The 16,116-nt window shown below is 51.5% G+C and overlaps 1 protein-coding gene across 1 annotated transcript in view; it reads left to right on the plus strand.

Annotated features, from left to right (window-relative positions):
* hk1 (hexokinase 1) overlaps window positions 1-9,769 on the plus strand; it is a 59,535-nt gene extending 49,766 nt beyond the window's left edge. The window contains exons 14-17 of the mRNA XM_078413119.1: window positions 2,881-3,064; window positions 4,469-4,624; window positions 5,887-6,120; window positions 8,844-9,769. Of these exons, the coding sequence (XP_078269245.1) occupies window positions 2,881-3,064; window positions 4,469-4,624; window positions 5,887-6,120; window positions 8,844-8,985 (716 nt within the window). The 3' untranslated portion in view covers window positions 8,986-9,769. The remainder of the gene's footprint in view (window positions 1-2,880; window positions 3,065-4,468; window positions 4,625-5,886; window positions 6,121-8,843) is intronic.
* Window positions 9,770-16,116: the final 6,347 nt, after the last annotated feature.

The raw sequence follows: 16,116 nt of genomic DNA on the forward strand, positions 1-16,116 counted from the left end.
TGGGAGAGAAAGTTCCAGGTGCATGATTCCCCGAAAGTGTCGATTCAGATGCTCATACAGGCATCTCTGTCATCGTGGGCATGTTGGGCCGAAGGGCCCTGTTTCAATGGTGTGATGCTCACGAAGACAAACGGCATGGAAACAGGCCTTTCGGCCCAACGTGCCCATGCCGACCCACATGTCCCACCAACACTGCTGACATTTGGCCCATATCCCTCTAAACCTATCCTATCCATGTACCCTGTCTCAACGTTTCTTTTAAAGGTTGCAACAGAACCTGCCTCAACTACCTCCTCCAGCAGCTCGTACCCTATACCTACCACCCTTTATGTTAAAAATGTACCCTGAGGTTCCTATTAAATCTTTCCCCCCTCACCTTAAACCTGTGCCCTCTGGTTCTCGATTCCCCGACTCCAGGCAAAAGGCTCTGCGCATTCCCCCTGTCTATTCCTCTCGATTTTCTGCACTACTATATACACCGTATCCTCCTGCGCTCCAAAGAATAGAGTCCCTGCCTGCCGATCCTCTCCCCACAGCTCAGACCCTCGAGTCCTGGCAACGTTCTCGTGTCTTTCCTTGGTAAGCCAGCATTTGCCACCAACAGGCGCAATTACACACACAACCACAAACCAACACAAAAAACAACAAAAAAAAGAAACATCCATCACAGTGGGTCTCCTCCAGTCACCTCCTCACTGTGATGGAAGATTTAGATTTAGATTTAGAGATACAGCGTGGAAACAGGCCCTTCGGCCCACCGGGTCCGCGCCACCCAGCGATCCCCGCACACTAACACTATCCTACACCCACTAGGGACAATTTTTACATTTGCCCAGCCAATTAACCTACATACTTGTACGTCTTTGGAGTGTGGGAGGAAACCGAAGATCTCGGAGAAAACCCACGCAGGTCACGGGGAGAACGTACAAACTCCGTACAGACGGCGCCCGTAGTCGGGATCGAACCTGAGTCTCCGGCGCTGCATTCGCTGTAAGGCAGCAACTCTACCGCTGCGCCACCGTGCCGCCTTCTATCACCTGATCTATTCCACTTATGATTTTCTACACCTCTTGTGAGATCACCCCTCATCCTCCCTCATCCATCCATTCATCCAGACTAATCCCATTCACTCCCATTCGGTTCCCATTAAACCTTCCCCCCCCTCGCCTTAAACCTACGTCCCCTGGTTCTCGATTCCCCCGCATCTAAACTTTATGAATGAACGGATGAACAGCTCATTGTCACATGTGACAAGCCACAGGGATATTCTTGGCTTGCATACTCGGGGTATGCAAAATGGCCGCCACTAGGAGCGGCTAGGCTTGTATACACTTGAATTTAGAAGGATGAGAGGGGATCTTATCGAAACGTATAAGATTATTAAGGGGTTGGACACGTTAGAGGCAGGAAACATGTTCCCAATGTTGGGGGAGTCCAGAACCAGGGGCCACAGTTTAAGAATAAGGGGTAGGCCATTTAGAACGGAGATGAGGAAAAACCTTTTCAGTCCGAGAGTTGTGAATCTGTGGAATTCTCTGCCTCAGAAGGCAGTGGAGGCCAATTCTCTGAATGCATTCAAGAGAGAGCTGGATGGAGCTCTTAAGGATAGCGGAGTCAGGGGGTATGGGGAGAAGGCAGGAACGGGGTACTGATTGAGAATGATCAGCCACGATCACTTAGAATGCCGGTGCTGGCTCGAAGGGCCGAATGGCCTACTGTCTATTGTCTATAAAGGGTGCTGACAAAGTTGCCAAAGGTGTAAGCAGTATCTTTGAAGGCAGAGGTGGACAAATTCTTGAGGAGAACTGGCGTCAAGGGTGATGTGGAGAAGGCAGGAGAATGGGATTGGGAGGCAGAGATCAGCCATGATTGAATGGCGGAGTAGAGCCGATGGGCCGAATGGCCTAATTCTACCGCTATCACGTGAACTTGTGTCCGCGCCAGGTCCCCCTTTATTCTCCCCCCCCCACCCCCACCCACGGCGGTCCCCCCCTCGCCGGGTCCTCCGTTGTTTTTTTTGTTTTAGAGACACAGCGCGGACACAGGCCCTTCGGCCCACCGAGTCCAGGCCGACCAGCGATCCCCGCACACTAACACTATCCTACACGCACTAGGGATAACTTACGCTGGCACCAAGCCGATTAACCCACATACCTGCACGTATTTGGAGTGTGCGAGGAAACCGAGGATCTCGGAGAAAACCCACGCGGGGAGAACGTGCAAACTCCGTACAGACAGCAAACGTAGTCGGGATGGAAACCGGGTCTCTGGCGCTGTAAGGCAGGAACTCTACCGCTGCGCCCCCCCCCACAGCGCCCCCCCCAACGCCAGGACCCCAATGATCTTCTCCCCCCCCCCCCCACGGCGGTCCCATCACACCGGGTCCTCCATTGTTGTTCTCCTCCATTGTTCTTCCCCCATCGTCTCAATTCACCCGATCTATTCCACTTATGATTTTGCCCCCCTCTGTAAGACCACCCCTCGTCGGGGCAATGTGCGGCCACGGTGGCGCAGCGGTAGAGTCGCTGCCTTACAGCGAATGCAGCGCCGGAGACCCCGGGTCCAATCCTGACCGCGGGCGCCGTCTGTACGGAGTTTGTACGTTCCCCCCGTGCGGCCCGCGTGGGTTTTCTCCGAGACCTTCGGTTTCCTCCCACACTCCAAAGGCGTGCAGGTCTGTAGGTCAATTGGCTCGGTAGATGTAGAAATCTGTCCCCGGTGGGTGTAGGACAGTGTCGATGTGCGGGGATCGCTGGTCGGCGCGGACCCGGTGGGCCTGTTTCTGCGCTGCATCTCTGAAACTAAAATTCCCCGCCTTGTACGTTTCTTCCGGTGTGCTGCGGCCCTCTGTTGGGCAGATGTGACGTGTTCTGTGTTCAGGGACGGGCAGCAACACGTGCTACATGGAAGAGGCGAGGAACACGGAGATGGTGCCCGGAGACGAGGGCCTCATGTGCGTCAACATGGAGTGGGGAGCCTTCGGGGACAACGGTTGCCTCGACGATATCAGGACCGAATACGACAATGCAGTGGACGACCTCTCGCTCAACCAAGGGAAGCAAAAGTGGGTTTTATACTCTTTTTGAAAAAATTAAAATCAAAAATAAATCTAATCGATTATTTACAATAATGTGAGCAATACAAACCAGTACCGATAACCCATTGTGGATGATCAGCCATGATCACATTGAATGGCAGTGCTGGCTCGATGGGCTGAATGGCCTACTCCTGCACCTATTTTCTCTGTTTCCAAACCTGTCCCGTCCGTGTACCTGTCTCTAACTGTTTCTTAAACATCTTGACAGTCCCTCCTCAACTACCTCCTCCGGCAGCTGGTTTCATTCACCCACCACTTTCTGGGAAAAAAAACAATAGACAATAGACAATAGGTGCAGGAGGAGGCCATTCGGCCCTTCGAGCCAGCACCGCCATTCAATGTGATCATGGCTGATCATTCTCAATTAGCACCCTATCCCTGCTTTCTCCCCATACCCCCTGACTCCGCTATCCTTAAGAGCTCTCTCTTGAATGCATTCAGAGAATTGGCCTCCACTGCCTTCTGAGGCAGAGAATTCCACAGATTCACAACCCTCTGACTGAAAAAGTTTTTCCTCGTCTCAGTTCTAAATGGCCTACCCCTTATTCTTAAACTGTGGCCCCTGGTTCTGGACTTCCCCAACATTGGGAACATGTTTCCTGCCTCTAACGTGTCCAACCCCTTAATAATCTTATACGTTTCGATAAGATCTCCTCTCATCCTTCTAAATTCCAGTGTATACAAGCCTAGTCGCTCCAGTCTTTAAACATATGACAGTCCCGCCATTCCGGGAATTAACCTAGTAAAACTACGCTGCACGCCCTCAATAGCAAGAATATCCTTCCTCAAATTTGGAGACCAAAACTGCACACAGTACTCCAGGTGCGGTCTCACTAGGGCCCTGTACAACTGCAGAAGGACTTCTTTGCTCCTATACTCAACTCCTCTAAATCTTCCTATTAAATCTTCCCCTTCCCTCACCTTAAACCCATGTTTAGTTTAGAGATATAGTGCGGAAACAGGCCCTTTCAGCCCGCCAGGTCCGCGCCGACCAGCGAACCCCGCACATCGACACTATCCTATAGCCGCTAGGGACAATGTTTACATTTACCAAGCCAATTAACCTACAAAACCTGCACGTCTTTGGAGCGTGGGAGGAGACCGAAGATCTCGGAAAAAACCCACGGGGGAGCGTGCAAACTCCGTACAGACCAGCACCCGTAGTCGGGATCGAACCCGGGTCTCCAGCGCTGTAAGGCAGCAACTCTACCGCTGCGCCATGTCCTCTGGTTTCCGATTCCCCTACCCTGGGTAAAAAGTCGGGATAGTCCCGGCCTCAACTACCTCCTCTGGCAGCTCCTCTGGGGGGGTTTGGGGGTTGATAGCGTTGGTGAAAGGCTGGAACGTTTTGCTCTCTCTGCCCTTAATCAGGTACGAGAAAATGATCAGCGGGATGTACCTGGGAGAGATCGTGAGGAACGTGGTCATCGACTTCACCAGGCGGGGATTCCTGTTCCGAGGGCAAATCTCGGAGCGACTAAAGACAAGGAGCATCTTTGAGACAAAGTTTCTGTCTCAGATTGAAAGGTAGGTTGCCGACTTTCTGGAGGCCAGACACAAAATGCTGGAGTAACTCAGCGCGCGGGACAGGCAGCATCTCTGGAGAGGCCAGGTCAGTGGATATTCTTAAGGCAGGGGAGGGCCGAAGAGAGAGGGATTGAAATTAGAGAAATCAGAATTCTTACCGCTGGGTTGTAAGCTGCCCAAGCGAAATACGAGGCGCTGTTCCTCTAATCTGCGTTTGGGCTCCAAATTTGAGGAAGGATATTCTTGCTATTGAGGGCGTGCAGCGTAGGTTTACTAGGTTGATTCCCAGAATGGCGGGACTGTCGTATGTTGAAAGACTGGAGCGACTGGGCCACTGGTGGCCCTTCTGGCTAAAGGGATCAGGGGGTATGGAGAGAAGGCAGGTACGGGGTACTGAGTTGGATGATCAGCCATGATCATATTGAATGGCGGTGCAGGCTCGAAGGGCCGAATGGCCTTCTCCTGCACCTATTTTCTATGTTTCTATGACTAGGCTTGTACACACTTGAATTTAGAAGGATGAGAGGGGATCTTATCGAAACGTATAAGATTATCAAGGGGTTGGACACGTTAGAGGCAGGAAACATGTTCCCAATGTTGGGGGAGTCCAGAACCAGGGGCCACAGTTTAAGAATAAGGGGTAGGCCATTTAGAACGGAGATGAAGAAAAAAAAATTCAGTCAGAGAGTTGTGAATCTGTGGAATTTTCTGCCTCAGAAGGCAGTGGAGGCCAATTCTCTGAATGCCTTCAAGAGAGAGCTGGATAGAGCTCTTAAGGATAGCGGAGTCAGGGGGGTATGGGGAGAAGGCAGGAACGGGGTACTGATTGAGAATGATCAGCCATGATCACATTGAATGGCGGTGCTGGCTCGAAGGGCCGAATGGCCGCCTCCTGCGTCTATTGTCTATTGTCCTCACTCTGACAGTGGAGGAGGCCCAGGACAGAAAGGTCACTGTGGGAATGGGAGGGGGAGGGGCAGTGGAAATGTTTGGCTATGGGGAAGATCTCTTAGGCCAAAGATGGAGGCAAAATGCTGGAGTAACTCAGCGGGACTGGCAGCATCTCTGGAGAGAAGGAACGGGTGACGTTTCGGGCCGAGGCCCTTCTTCAGACTGATGTCATGGATAGAGGGAGAGACACAGAGAGGTCGAGGGAAGGCGGACTGAGCCGAAGGTGTCCAGGCTTCCCTTGGGGGGTGTTTGGCTGTCACGTTTGGCTCTGCTGAGGTGGGTTGACGTGCGATGTCCCCTCTTGCCCACAGCGACCGCCTGGCGCTGCTCCAGGTGCGCGCCATCCTGCAGAACCTGGGCCTGGACAGCACGTGCGATGACAGTATCATCGTGAAGGAGGTGTGCGGCGCGGTCTCCAGGAGGGCCGGCCAGCTGTGCGGGGCCGGGATGGCCGCCGTGGTGGAGAAGATACGGGAGAACCGGGGCGTGGAGCGCCTGGCGATCACCGTCGGCGTGGACGGGACCCTCTACAAGTTGCACCCTCAGTAAGTGTGTCATTGAGTCTTACAGCATGGAAACAGTCCCTTCGGCCCGACTTTGCCCACACCAGCCTGCATGTCCCATCCACGCTAGTCCCATCCACGCTAGTCCCACGCCTGCATTTGGCCCACATCAGAATCAGAATCAGAATTACCTTTATTCTCATCCAAAAAAAACCCAAGTCCTTTGGACGAGATTCCAACACCCACAGTCCAACAGTAAGAGCAATAAAAATAAGCAATTACACACACAACCACAAACCAACACAAAATACAAACAAAAAAAAGAAACATCCATCACAGTGAGTCTCCTCCAGTCACCTCCTCACTGTGATGGAAGATTTAGAATTAGGTTTAGAGATACAGCGCGGAAACAGGCCCTTCGGCCCACCGAGTCCGCACCGCCCAGCAATCCCCGTACACTAACACTATCCTACACCCACTAGGGACAATTTTTACATTTGCCCAGTCAATTAACCTACATACCTGTATGTCTTTGGAGTGTGGGAGGAAATCGAAGATCTCGGAGAAATCCCTCCCAGGTCACGGAGAGAACGTACAAACTCCGTACAGACGGCGCCCGTGGTCAGGATCGAACCTGAGTCTCCGGCGCTGCGTTCGCTGTAAGGCGGCAACTCTACCGCTGTGCCACCGTGCCAGGAGGCCAGAAAGTCTTTTCTCTTCCCCTGCCGTCTTCTCCCGCGGACGGGCTGTTGAAGTTGCCACGTTCCAGGCCGCGCCGGACGGTGAAAGGACCGCGGCGGGCCGACCCAAGCCCCGCGATTCGGGGCGGGCGAAGTCGCTGCTGCTGCCTGAGCTCCCGATGTCGGGCCCTCACCCAGGGGCCTGCGAGCTTCCGATATCCACGCGGCCCCCGCCTATATCCCTCCAAACCTGTCCCATCCATCTGAACGTTTCTTAAACGTTGCGACCGTACCTGCCTCAACTACCTCCTCTGGCAGCCTGCTCCATACACAGCACCAATTTTGTGTAAAAAAAAAAGTTACCCCTCAGGTTCCTATTAATTTCACGGTGGCGCAGCGGTAGAGTTGCTGCCTTACAGCGAATGCAGCGCCGGAGACTCAGGTTCGATCCTGACTACGGGCGCCGTCTGTACGGAGTTTGTACGTTCTCCCCGTGACCTGCGTGGGTTTTCTCCGAGATCTTCGGTTTCCTCCCACACTCCAAAGACGTACAGGTATATATGTTAATTGACTGGGTAAATGTAAAAATTGTCCCTAGTGTGTGTAGGATAGTGTTAATGCGCGGGGATCGCTGGGCCAGCACCGCTAATTATTTATTTTCTTTCTTTTAATAAATAAAAACTAAACTAAACTAAACTAAGCCAAAAGGAGGCAATGAAAGCTACAGGGAGAACTCGACCAAGTGGTCCCGTTGGGCCCGTTCCTCGTAGAGGGGGGGACAGGGAAGGGGAGAGGGTGCCACTCACCCCGGCCCCGTGGTGCCAGCGCTGCGGCCAGAGCGAGCCGTGGACCCAAAGCCTCTCCACCATCACTCTCTGCTTCAACAGACAATAGGTGCAGGAGGAGGCCATTTGGCCCTTCGAGCCAGCACCACCATTCAATGTGATCATGGCTGATCATTCTCAATCAGTACCCCGTTCCTGCCTTCTCCCCATACCCCCTGACTCCGCTATCCTCAAGAGCTCTATCTCGCTCTCTCTTGAATGCATTCAGAGAATTGGCCTCCACTGCCTTCTGCGGCAAAGAATTCCACAGATTTACAACTCTCTGATTGAAAAAGTTTTTCCTCATCTCCGTTCTAAATGGCCTACCACTTATTCTTAAACTGTGGCCCCTGGTTCTGGACCCCCCTCCCAACTTTGGGAACATGTTTCCTGCCTCTAACGTGTCCAGCCCCTTAATAATCTTATACGTTTCGATAAGATCCTCCCCTCTCATCCTTCTAAATTCCAGTGTATACAAGCCTAGCCGCTCCAGTCTTTCAACATAAGACGGTCCCGCCATTCCGGGAATTAACCTAGTAAACCTACGTTGCACGCCCTCAATAGCAAGAATATCCTTCCTCAAATTTGGAGACCAAAACTGCACACAGTACTCCAGGTGCGGTCTCACTAGGGCCCTGTACAACTGCAGAAGGACCTCTTTGCTCCTATACTCAACTCCTCTTGTTATGAAGGCCAACATTCCGTTGGCTTTCTTCACTGCCTGCTGTACCTGCATGCTTCAATAGACAATAGGTGCAGGAGGAGGCCATTTGGCCCTTTGCGCCAGCACCGCCCCTCAATGTGATCATGGCTGATCATTCTCAATCAGTACCCCGTTCCTGCCTTCTCCCCATACCCCCTGACTCCGCTATCCTTAAGAGCTCTATCTAGCTCTCTCTTGAATGCATTCAGAGAATTGGCCTCCACTGCCTTCTGAGGCAGAGAATTCCTTTCCTTTGAGTTGTTTTTTTTTTAGTAAACCAGCATCTGCAGTTCATTGTGTCTACAGAGCCATGTTTCGATAAGATCCCCTCTCGTCCTTCTAAATTCCAGTGTGTACAAGCCTAGTCGCTCCTTCAGCGAAGCCAATTTTCGATCCATTCAGCTACCCCTCCCTTGTTTCCCACGTGATGTAACCCTCCAGGGCAGCCGACCGCGTCGAGATACCCTCGCTGTCATCCGCGCGTTCGCCGGCTCTGCCCTTTTTTGGTCAAAACTGCAATTGTAACTTTAACTCCCCCCCCCCCCTCCCCCCCGGCAGCTTCTCGAAGATCATGCACCAGACGGTGCAGGAGTTGGCACCGGACTGCGACGTGACGTTCCTGTTGTCGGAAGACGGCAGCGGCAAGGGGGCGGCCCTGATCACCGCGGTGGCGTGCAGGATCCGCGAATTGGCGCCGTAGTGACCCCCAGCGTCGTCGACCGGTCAGTCGGCACTCACACCCGTGGCAGAGGGAGCGCCGGAGTGCGGTTTAACCACACACACACACACACACACCCCTCCCCGCCCGCCCCCTTTCTTATAGAAACTACGACGCTTGGCCACCGGAGTCGATGTATTTTACCCGCGTGCGGCCCGCAATTTGGCCAAGGCAAACCGCTCGTAACGCAAACGACTCGAGACGCCTAAACTAAAAGATCGCGACCACGCTCCTGTTTACTTCGAAGCTGCTATATTTACGGACGTCCCCGATTTAAATCGACCACTGTGTTCGGCGTCAACTTTCATTTTAATCTCACCGTGGCTTTTAAAAAAATGTCTGTTCTTTGATTTTTGTTTTTCACTTCCCCTGAAGGGTTAAACTAGCATCTAGTTGCGTGTCACCGTCTCCGTTGTGCGGTATTATCATGCAATGTTCTAGATAACGCAAGAAATCCGCTTTATTCTTGTCTCCCGTGTAATTTCTGTGTGTAGTGCTGTGGCAAATCTTCATTAAAAAAAAGTTTATCTGTGTGTATTTGATAACTTAAAGTTCACCTGAGAAATCGCGAGCTGTTGTTACAACCCGAGACGGCTTTTCGGGAAACTGAGGTGAGTGTTGTGTTATTCTTTGTGTTCACCCTGTCTAGGTGAGTGTGTCAACATTAATGAAGGATGCATGCCTAGCTAATGTAGGTCCTTTCATTTTATACACCCTGTTTTGAGGTGCACTGTTTGAAATTGTGAACACATTAAAGTTAATCTGTTGTGCATCATTGAGAAGCCTGCTTTCTTTCGGGGGAACTTTTTTTTTTTTTTTTGCTTTAGTAACATAGAAAATAGGTGCAGGAGTAGGCCATTCGGCCCTTCGAGCCAGCACCGCCATTCAATATGAGGGCGTGCAGCGTAGGTTTACTAGGTTAATTCCCGGAATGGCGGGACTGTCATATGTTGAAAGACTGGAGCAACTGCAGGAAACATGTTCCCAATGTTGGGGTAGTCCAGAACCAGGGGCCACAGTTTAAGAATAAGGGGTAGGCCATTTAGAACAGAGATGAGGAAAAACTTTTTTAGTCAGAGAGTTGTGAATCTGTGGAATTCTCTGCCTCAGAGGGCAGTGGAGGCCAATTCTCTGAATGCATTCAAGAGAGAGCTAGATAGAGCTCTTGAGGATAGCGGAGTCAGGGGATATGGGGAGAAGGCAGGAACGGGGTACTGATTGAGAATGATCAGCCATGATCACATTGAATGGCAGTGCTGGCTCGAAGGGCCGAATGGCCTACTCCTGCACCTATTGTCTATCATCCAAAATCAGTACCCCGTTCCTGCTTTCTCCCCACATCCCCTGATTCCGTTAGTCCTGAGAGCTATATCTAACTTTCTCTTGAAAACATTCATGCATTTGGCCTGCGCAGCCTTCTTTTAGACAAGACAGCATGGAAACAGGCCCCTCGGCCCACCGAGACTGCACCGACCAACGATCCCCGCACATTAACACTGCCCTGCACACACTAGGGACAATTTACATTTCCATTTCTCCGGGGTTTGTACATTCTCCACATGACCCAGGGCTGAGGAAGGGGCTCGACCCGAAACGTCACCCGTTCCTTTGCTCCAGAGATGCTGCCCGTCCCGCTGAGTAACTCCGGCATTTTGTGCCTGCCTTCGCATGTAACCCGGCACCTGCAGTCCCTTCCCGCACACTCCCCGCGGCACCTGCGTAGGTTTTTACATTCATACCGAGCCGTTCAGCGTACAAACCTGCACGTCTTTGGAGCGTGGGAGGGAACCGAAGATCTCGGAGAAAAACCCACGGGGAGAACGTACAAACTCCGTACAGACAACACCCGTAGCGCGGATGGAACCCGGGTCTCCGGCGCTGTGAGGCAACGACTCTACCGCTGCGCCAACCTATAATGCGGTAACATTTTACACGTTTGGTCACAGGCGTTAGTTTAGTTTTTTAGAGACACAGGTCCTTTGACCCGCCTGTTCTATCTGACACACGCGGGGGAATTTCCCTACACACTGGAAGCCGATGAACCTGCAAACCTGCACGACTTTGGAATGTGGGAGGAAACCGGAGCACCCGGAGAAAACCCACGCATTCACAGGGAGAACGTGCAAACTCCCTGCAGTCAACAGCCTGGTAGAACATACCGGAAACACGAGAGAGGGTCTCGTTGTCCCGTGTATGGAAACAGAACAATGAATTGTGTGCCTCGTTGTCTGTCACCTTCCCCTCAGCCAACAATGTACCATTCCACATTTCCTTCACCATCGTCCTCTTTGATCTGTGCCTTCACACCTTGCCCTTCCATACCCCTCTCCCCTGACTCCCAGTATGAAGAAGGGTCAATAGACAATAGGTGCAGGAGGAGGCCATTCGGCCCTTCGAGCCAGCACCGCCATTCAATGTGATCATGGCTGATCATTCTCAATCAGTACCCCGTTCCTGCCTTCTCCCCATACCCCCTGACTCCGCTATCCTTAAGAGCTCTATCCAACTCTCTCTTGAATGCATTCAGAGAATTGGCCTCCACTGCCCTCTGAGGCAGAGAATTCCACAGATTCACAACTCTCTGACTAAAAAAGTTTTTTCTCGCACGGGGGGGTCGCACAGGGGTGGGCTGCCTGCCCCTTTTCCGGGCATACGTCCGTGCCCGCGTGTCCCTGGAGTGGGAACACGCAGTGTCCACGGGGACCCTGGAGGCCTTCCGTGAACGCTGGTCACCGCTGGAGGTCGATTGTATTGTTGACAAAGATGGCGGGATTTTAATCTGCTAATTGTTGGTTTTGTAAACTGCCGATACAGGGGCAGCCTTTGATTTGGTCACATTACTGCTTTGTATATTTGTTCTGTTTTTGGAACAAAGTATTTGTAAAGGAAAAAAAAAAGTATGTGGAAGGGTGTCGACACGAAACGTCGCCCATTCCTTCCCTCCAGAGATGCTGCCCGTCCCGCTGAGTTACTCCAGCGTTTTGTATCTATCTTCAGTGTAAACCAGCATCTGCAGTTCCTTCCGACACAATAAAATTCTTCTGTGCAGCAGGATAACAGATCTGCAAACATGCACATTTTCTTCAATAGATCGCATAATAAACAAACAAAACAAGTTATATTAAAAAAAATATTCATGCAAAACAAAACAAAAGCCCAAACTCTAGTTCAACCAAGGCAGTTCGTAGTTCGAAGTTCAGTTGGTTTTTTTTAGAGATACAGTGCGGAAACAGGCCATTCGGCCCACCGAGTCCGTGCCGCCCCGCGATCCCCGCACATTAACACTATCCTACACACACTAGGGACAATTTTTACATTTACCCAGTCAATTAACCTACATACCTGCACGTCTTTGGAGTGTGGGAGGAAACCGAAGATCTCGGAGAAAACCCACGCAGGTCACGGGGAGAACGTACAAACTCCGTACAGACGGCGCCCGTAGTCAGGATCGAACCTGAGTCTCTGACGGCGCTGCATTCGCTGTAAGGCAGCAACTCTACCGCTGCGCCACCGTGCCGCCCATGGTGTTTGTAGTGTTCAATAGAAAATAGGTGCAGGAGTCGGCCATTCGGTCCTTCGAGTCAGCACCGCCATTCAATATGATCATGGCTGATCACCCAAAATCAGTACCCCGTTCCTGCTTTTTCCCCATACCCCTTGATTCCATTAGCCCTGAGAGCTAAATCGAACTCTCTCTTGCAAACATCCAGTGAATCGGCCTCCGCTGCCTTCTGTGGCAGAGAATTCCACAGATTCACAACTCTCTAGGTCTAAAAGGTTTTTCCTCATCTCAGTCCTAAATGGCCTACCCCTTATTCTTAAACCGTGACCCCCTGGTTCAGGACTCCCCCAGCATCGGGAACATTTTTCCTGCTGGGAAATAGCCTGATAGTCGATCCCTTCAATGGTGGGGGAGGTCAGTACCCGTAATGGTGTCGGGTGATACCAGTCGAACTAAGTAGTTGAGCACAGAATTCTAAAGGGGCTCAAAGGATGAATTTGTCAGTAAACCTGGGAAATTAACCTGTACTTAACAGACCTGGGGCACAATATCTTCTGTTTACTAAGTGAACGGTGGCGCAGCGGTAGAGTTGCTGCCTTACAGCACTTGCAGCGCCAGAGACCAGGGTTCGATCCCGACTACGGCTGCTGTCTGTACGGAGTTTGTACGTTCTCCCCGTGACCGCATGCATTTTCTCCCAGATCTCCCGTTTCCACCCACACTCCAAAGGCGTACAGGTTTGTAGGTAAATTGTAAATTGTCCCTAGCTTGCGTAGGGTAGTGTTAATGTGCGGGGATCGCTGGTCGGCGCGGACTCGGTGGGCCGAAGGCCCTGTTTCCGCGCTGTATCTCTAACCTAAACTAAACTAAACCTGCCCAGATTGGGATAAAAAAATGTGTCCAACCTCAAACCTGCTCTTTGCAAAATAGACAATAGACAATAGGTGCAGGAGGAGGCCATTCGGCCCTTCGAGCCAGCACCGCCATTCAATGCGATCATGGCTGATCATTCTCAATCAGTACCCCCGTTCCTGCCTCCTCCCCATATCCCACGGAACACATCCAATCTTTAAATTAGGAACAAGCAACTGCAGATGCAGGTTTACACCAAAGGACACAAAGTGCTGGAGTAACTCAGCGAGTCGGGCAGCATCTCTGGAGAAAAGGAATAGGTGACGTTTAGGGCCGGAACCCTTCTTCAGATAGGTTTTCTTGAAGGATAGACACAAAATGCTGAAGTAACTCAGCGGGGACAGGCAGCATCTTTGGACAGAAGGAATGGCCGTGATTTCGGGTCGAGACCCTTTAGGCTAAAGTCTGAAGTCTGAAATCTTAAATCTTCGGTTTAGTTTGGAGATACAGGATGGAAACAGGCCCTTCAGCCCATCGAATCCACGCTGACCATCGATCACCTGTTCACGCTGGTTCTGTATAATCCTGCTTGATCATCCACGCCCTACATTTTAAGGACAACTTACAGAAGGACAATTAAGCTACAAACCTGCACATCCTTGGAGCGTGGGAGGAAAGCAGAGCACCCGGAGAAAACCCACTCGGTCACAGGGAGAACGTACAAACTCCGCACGGACAGCCCCCTTGGTCAGGATCGAACCCGGGTCTCTGGCGCTGTGAGGCAGCAACTCTACCGCTGCGCCACCGCGCCGCCCACAAACCTACGGTATTCTCCCCGTAACCTTGAAGTCCTTGAAAACTTTGGCCGGTTAGTCCATGTGGGTCACTCAACCTGGTTGCTCAACACTTTAACTCCCCCTCCCATTCCCACACTGACCTTTCTATCCTGGGCCTCCTCCATTGTCAGAGTGAGGCCCAGCGCCATTCAATGTGTATAAGAAAATAACTGCAGATGCTGGTACAAATCGAAGGTATTTATTCACAAAGTGCTGGAGTAACTCAGCAGGTCAGGCAGCATCTCAGGAGAGAAAGAATGGGTGACGTTTCGGGTCGAGACCCTTCTTCAGACCATTCAATGTGATCATGGCTGATCATTCTCAATCAGTACCCCGTTCCTGCCTTCTCCCCGTACCACCTGACTCCGCTATCCTTAAGAGCTCTATCTAGCTCTCTCTTGAATGCATTCAGAGAGTTGGCCTCCACTGCCTTTTGAGGCAGTGAATTCCACAGATTGACAACGCCTCATATTTCACTTGGGCAGCTTGTAACCCAGAGGTGTGGATATTGATTTCTCTAGCTTCTTGTCGCCCTTCCATGCCCTCGCTCTCTCTCTCTCTCTCCGTCCCTCCACCAACCTAGTCGTCACGCTAGTTTCACTGCCGTTCTGTTGAGTTCCACTATCTGTACAACTCGTTGTACTCCATGTGCAGGAGAGTCGTGAATCTGTGGGATTCTCTGACGCAGATGGCAGTGGAGGCCAATTCACTGGATGTTTTCAAGAGAGAGTTAGATCGAGCTCTTAGGGCTAACGGGATCACGGGATACGGGGAGAAAGCAGGAACGGGGGACTGATTGTAGATGATCAGCCATGATCATATTGAATGGCGGTGCTGGCTCGAAGGGCCGAGTGGCCTACTCCTGCACCTATTGTCTATGTTTCCATCTTTTATCGCCCATCCCACAGCCAAAAATGGAGCATTGTGGGCTCCACCTTTCCTTGATCATTGTTACTTGTTTTGCATATTTTTCATACATTTGTTCGAAATCTCTCCAAATCACCGTCTATATCCCTTTGCCCTGACTCTGTCTGAAGAAGGGTCTCGACCCGAAACCTCACCTACTCCTTTTTCTCCAGAGATGCTGCCTGACACACTGAGTTACTCCAGCTTTTGGTGTCTACCCAAAAGTACTCTAGTTATCCAGTCTTTTTTTTTTTTAGATTTAGAGATACAGCGCAGAAACAGGCCCTTCGGCCCACCGGGTCCGTGCCGCCCAGCGATCCCCGCACACTAACACTATCCTACACCCACTAGGGACCATTTTTACATTTGCCCAGCCAATTAACCTACATACCTGTACGTCTTTGGAGTGTGGGAGGAAACCGAAGATCTCGGAGAAAATACACGCGGGTCACGGGGAGAACGTACAAACTCCGTACAGTACAGCACTTGTAGTTAGGATCGAACCTGAGTCTCCGGCGCTGCATTCGCTGTAAGGCAGCAACTCTATCGCTGCGCTACCGTGCCGCCTGGGGAGATGCAGCGTGGAAACAGGCCCTTCGGCCCATCTGCCTGCGTTTGGTCCACATCCCTCCAAACCTGTCCTATCCATGTGGCCGTCTTAAACGTTGGGGTAGTCCCAGCCTCAACTACCTCCTCTGGCGGCTCGTTCCGTACACCCACCACCCTCGGCGTGAAAACGTTACCCCTCGGATTCCTATTAAATCTTTTCCCCTTCACCTTGAACCTATGTCCTCTGGTCCTCGATTCCCCCCCCCCCACTCTGGGCAAGAGACTCTATTCCTCCTGATTTTATACACATGTTTATTAATGTGTGCCTTCAGCATTAAAGTCAGTGAACCTCCTGGAGTCGGTGACCTTTCAGTGGAATAAATGACTTTCAATGGCTTTGCCCTGCAATCAAAAACAGAGTACACTCCACCATATCAGCAAAGGAAAACATTTACCTTTCACTTCACG

Source organism: Rhinoraja longicauda, chromosome 16, assembly GCF_053455715.1.
Source record: "Rhinoraja longicauda isolate Sanriku21f chromosome 16, sRhiLon1.1, whole genome shotgun sequence".
NCBI lineage: Eukaryota > Metazoa > Chordata > Chondrichthyes > Rajiformes > Arhynchobatidae > Rhinoraja > Rhinoraja longicauda.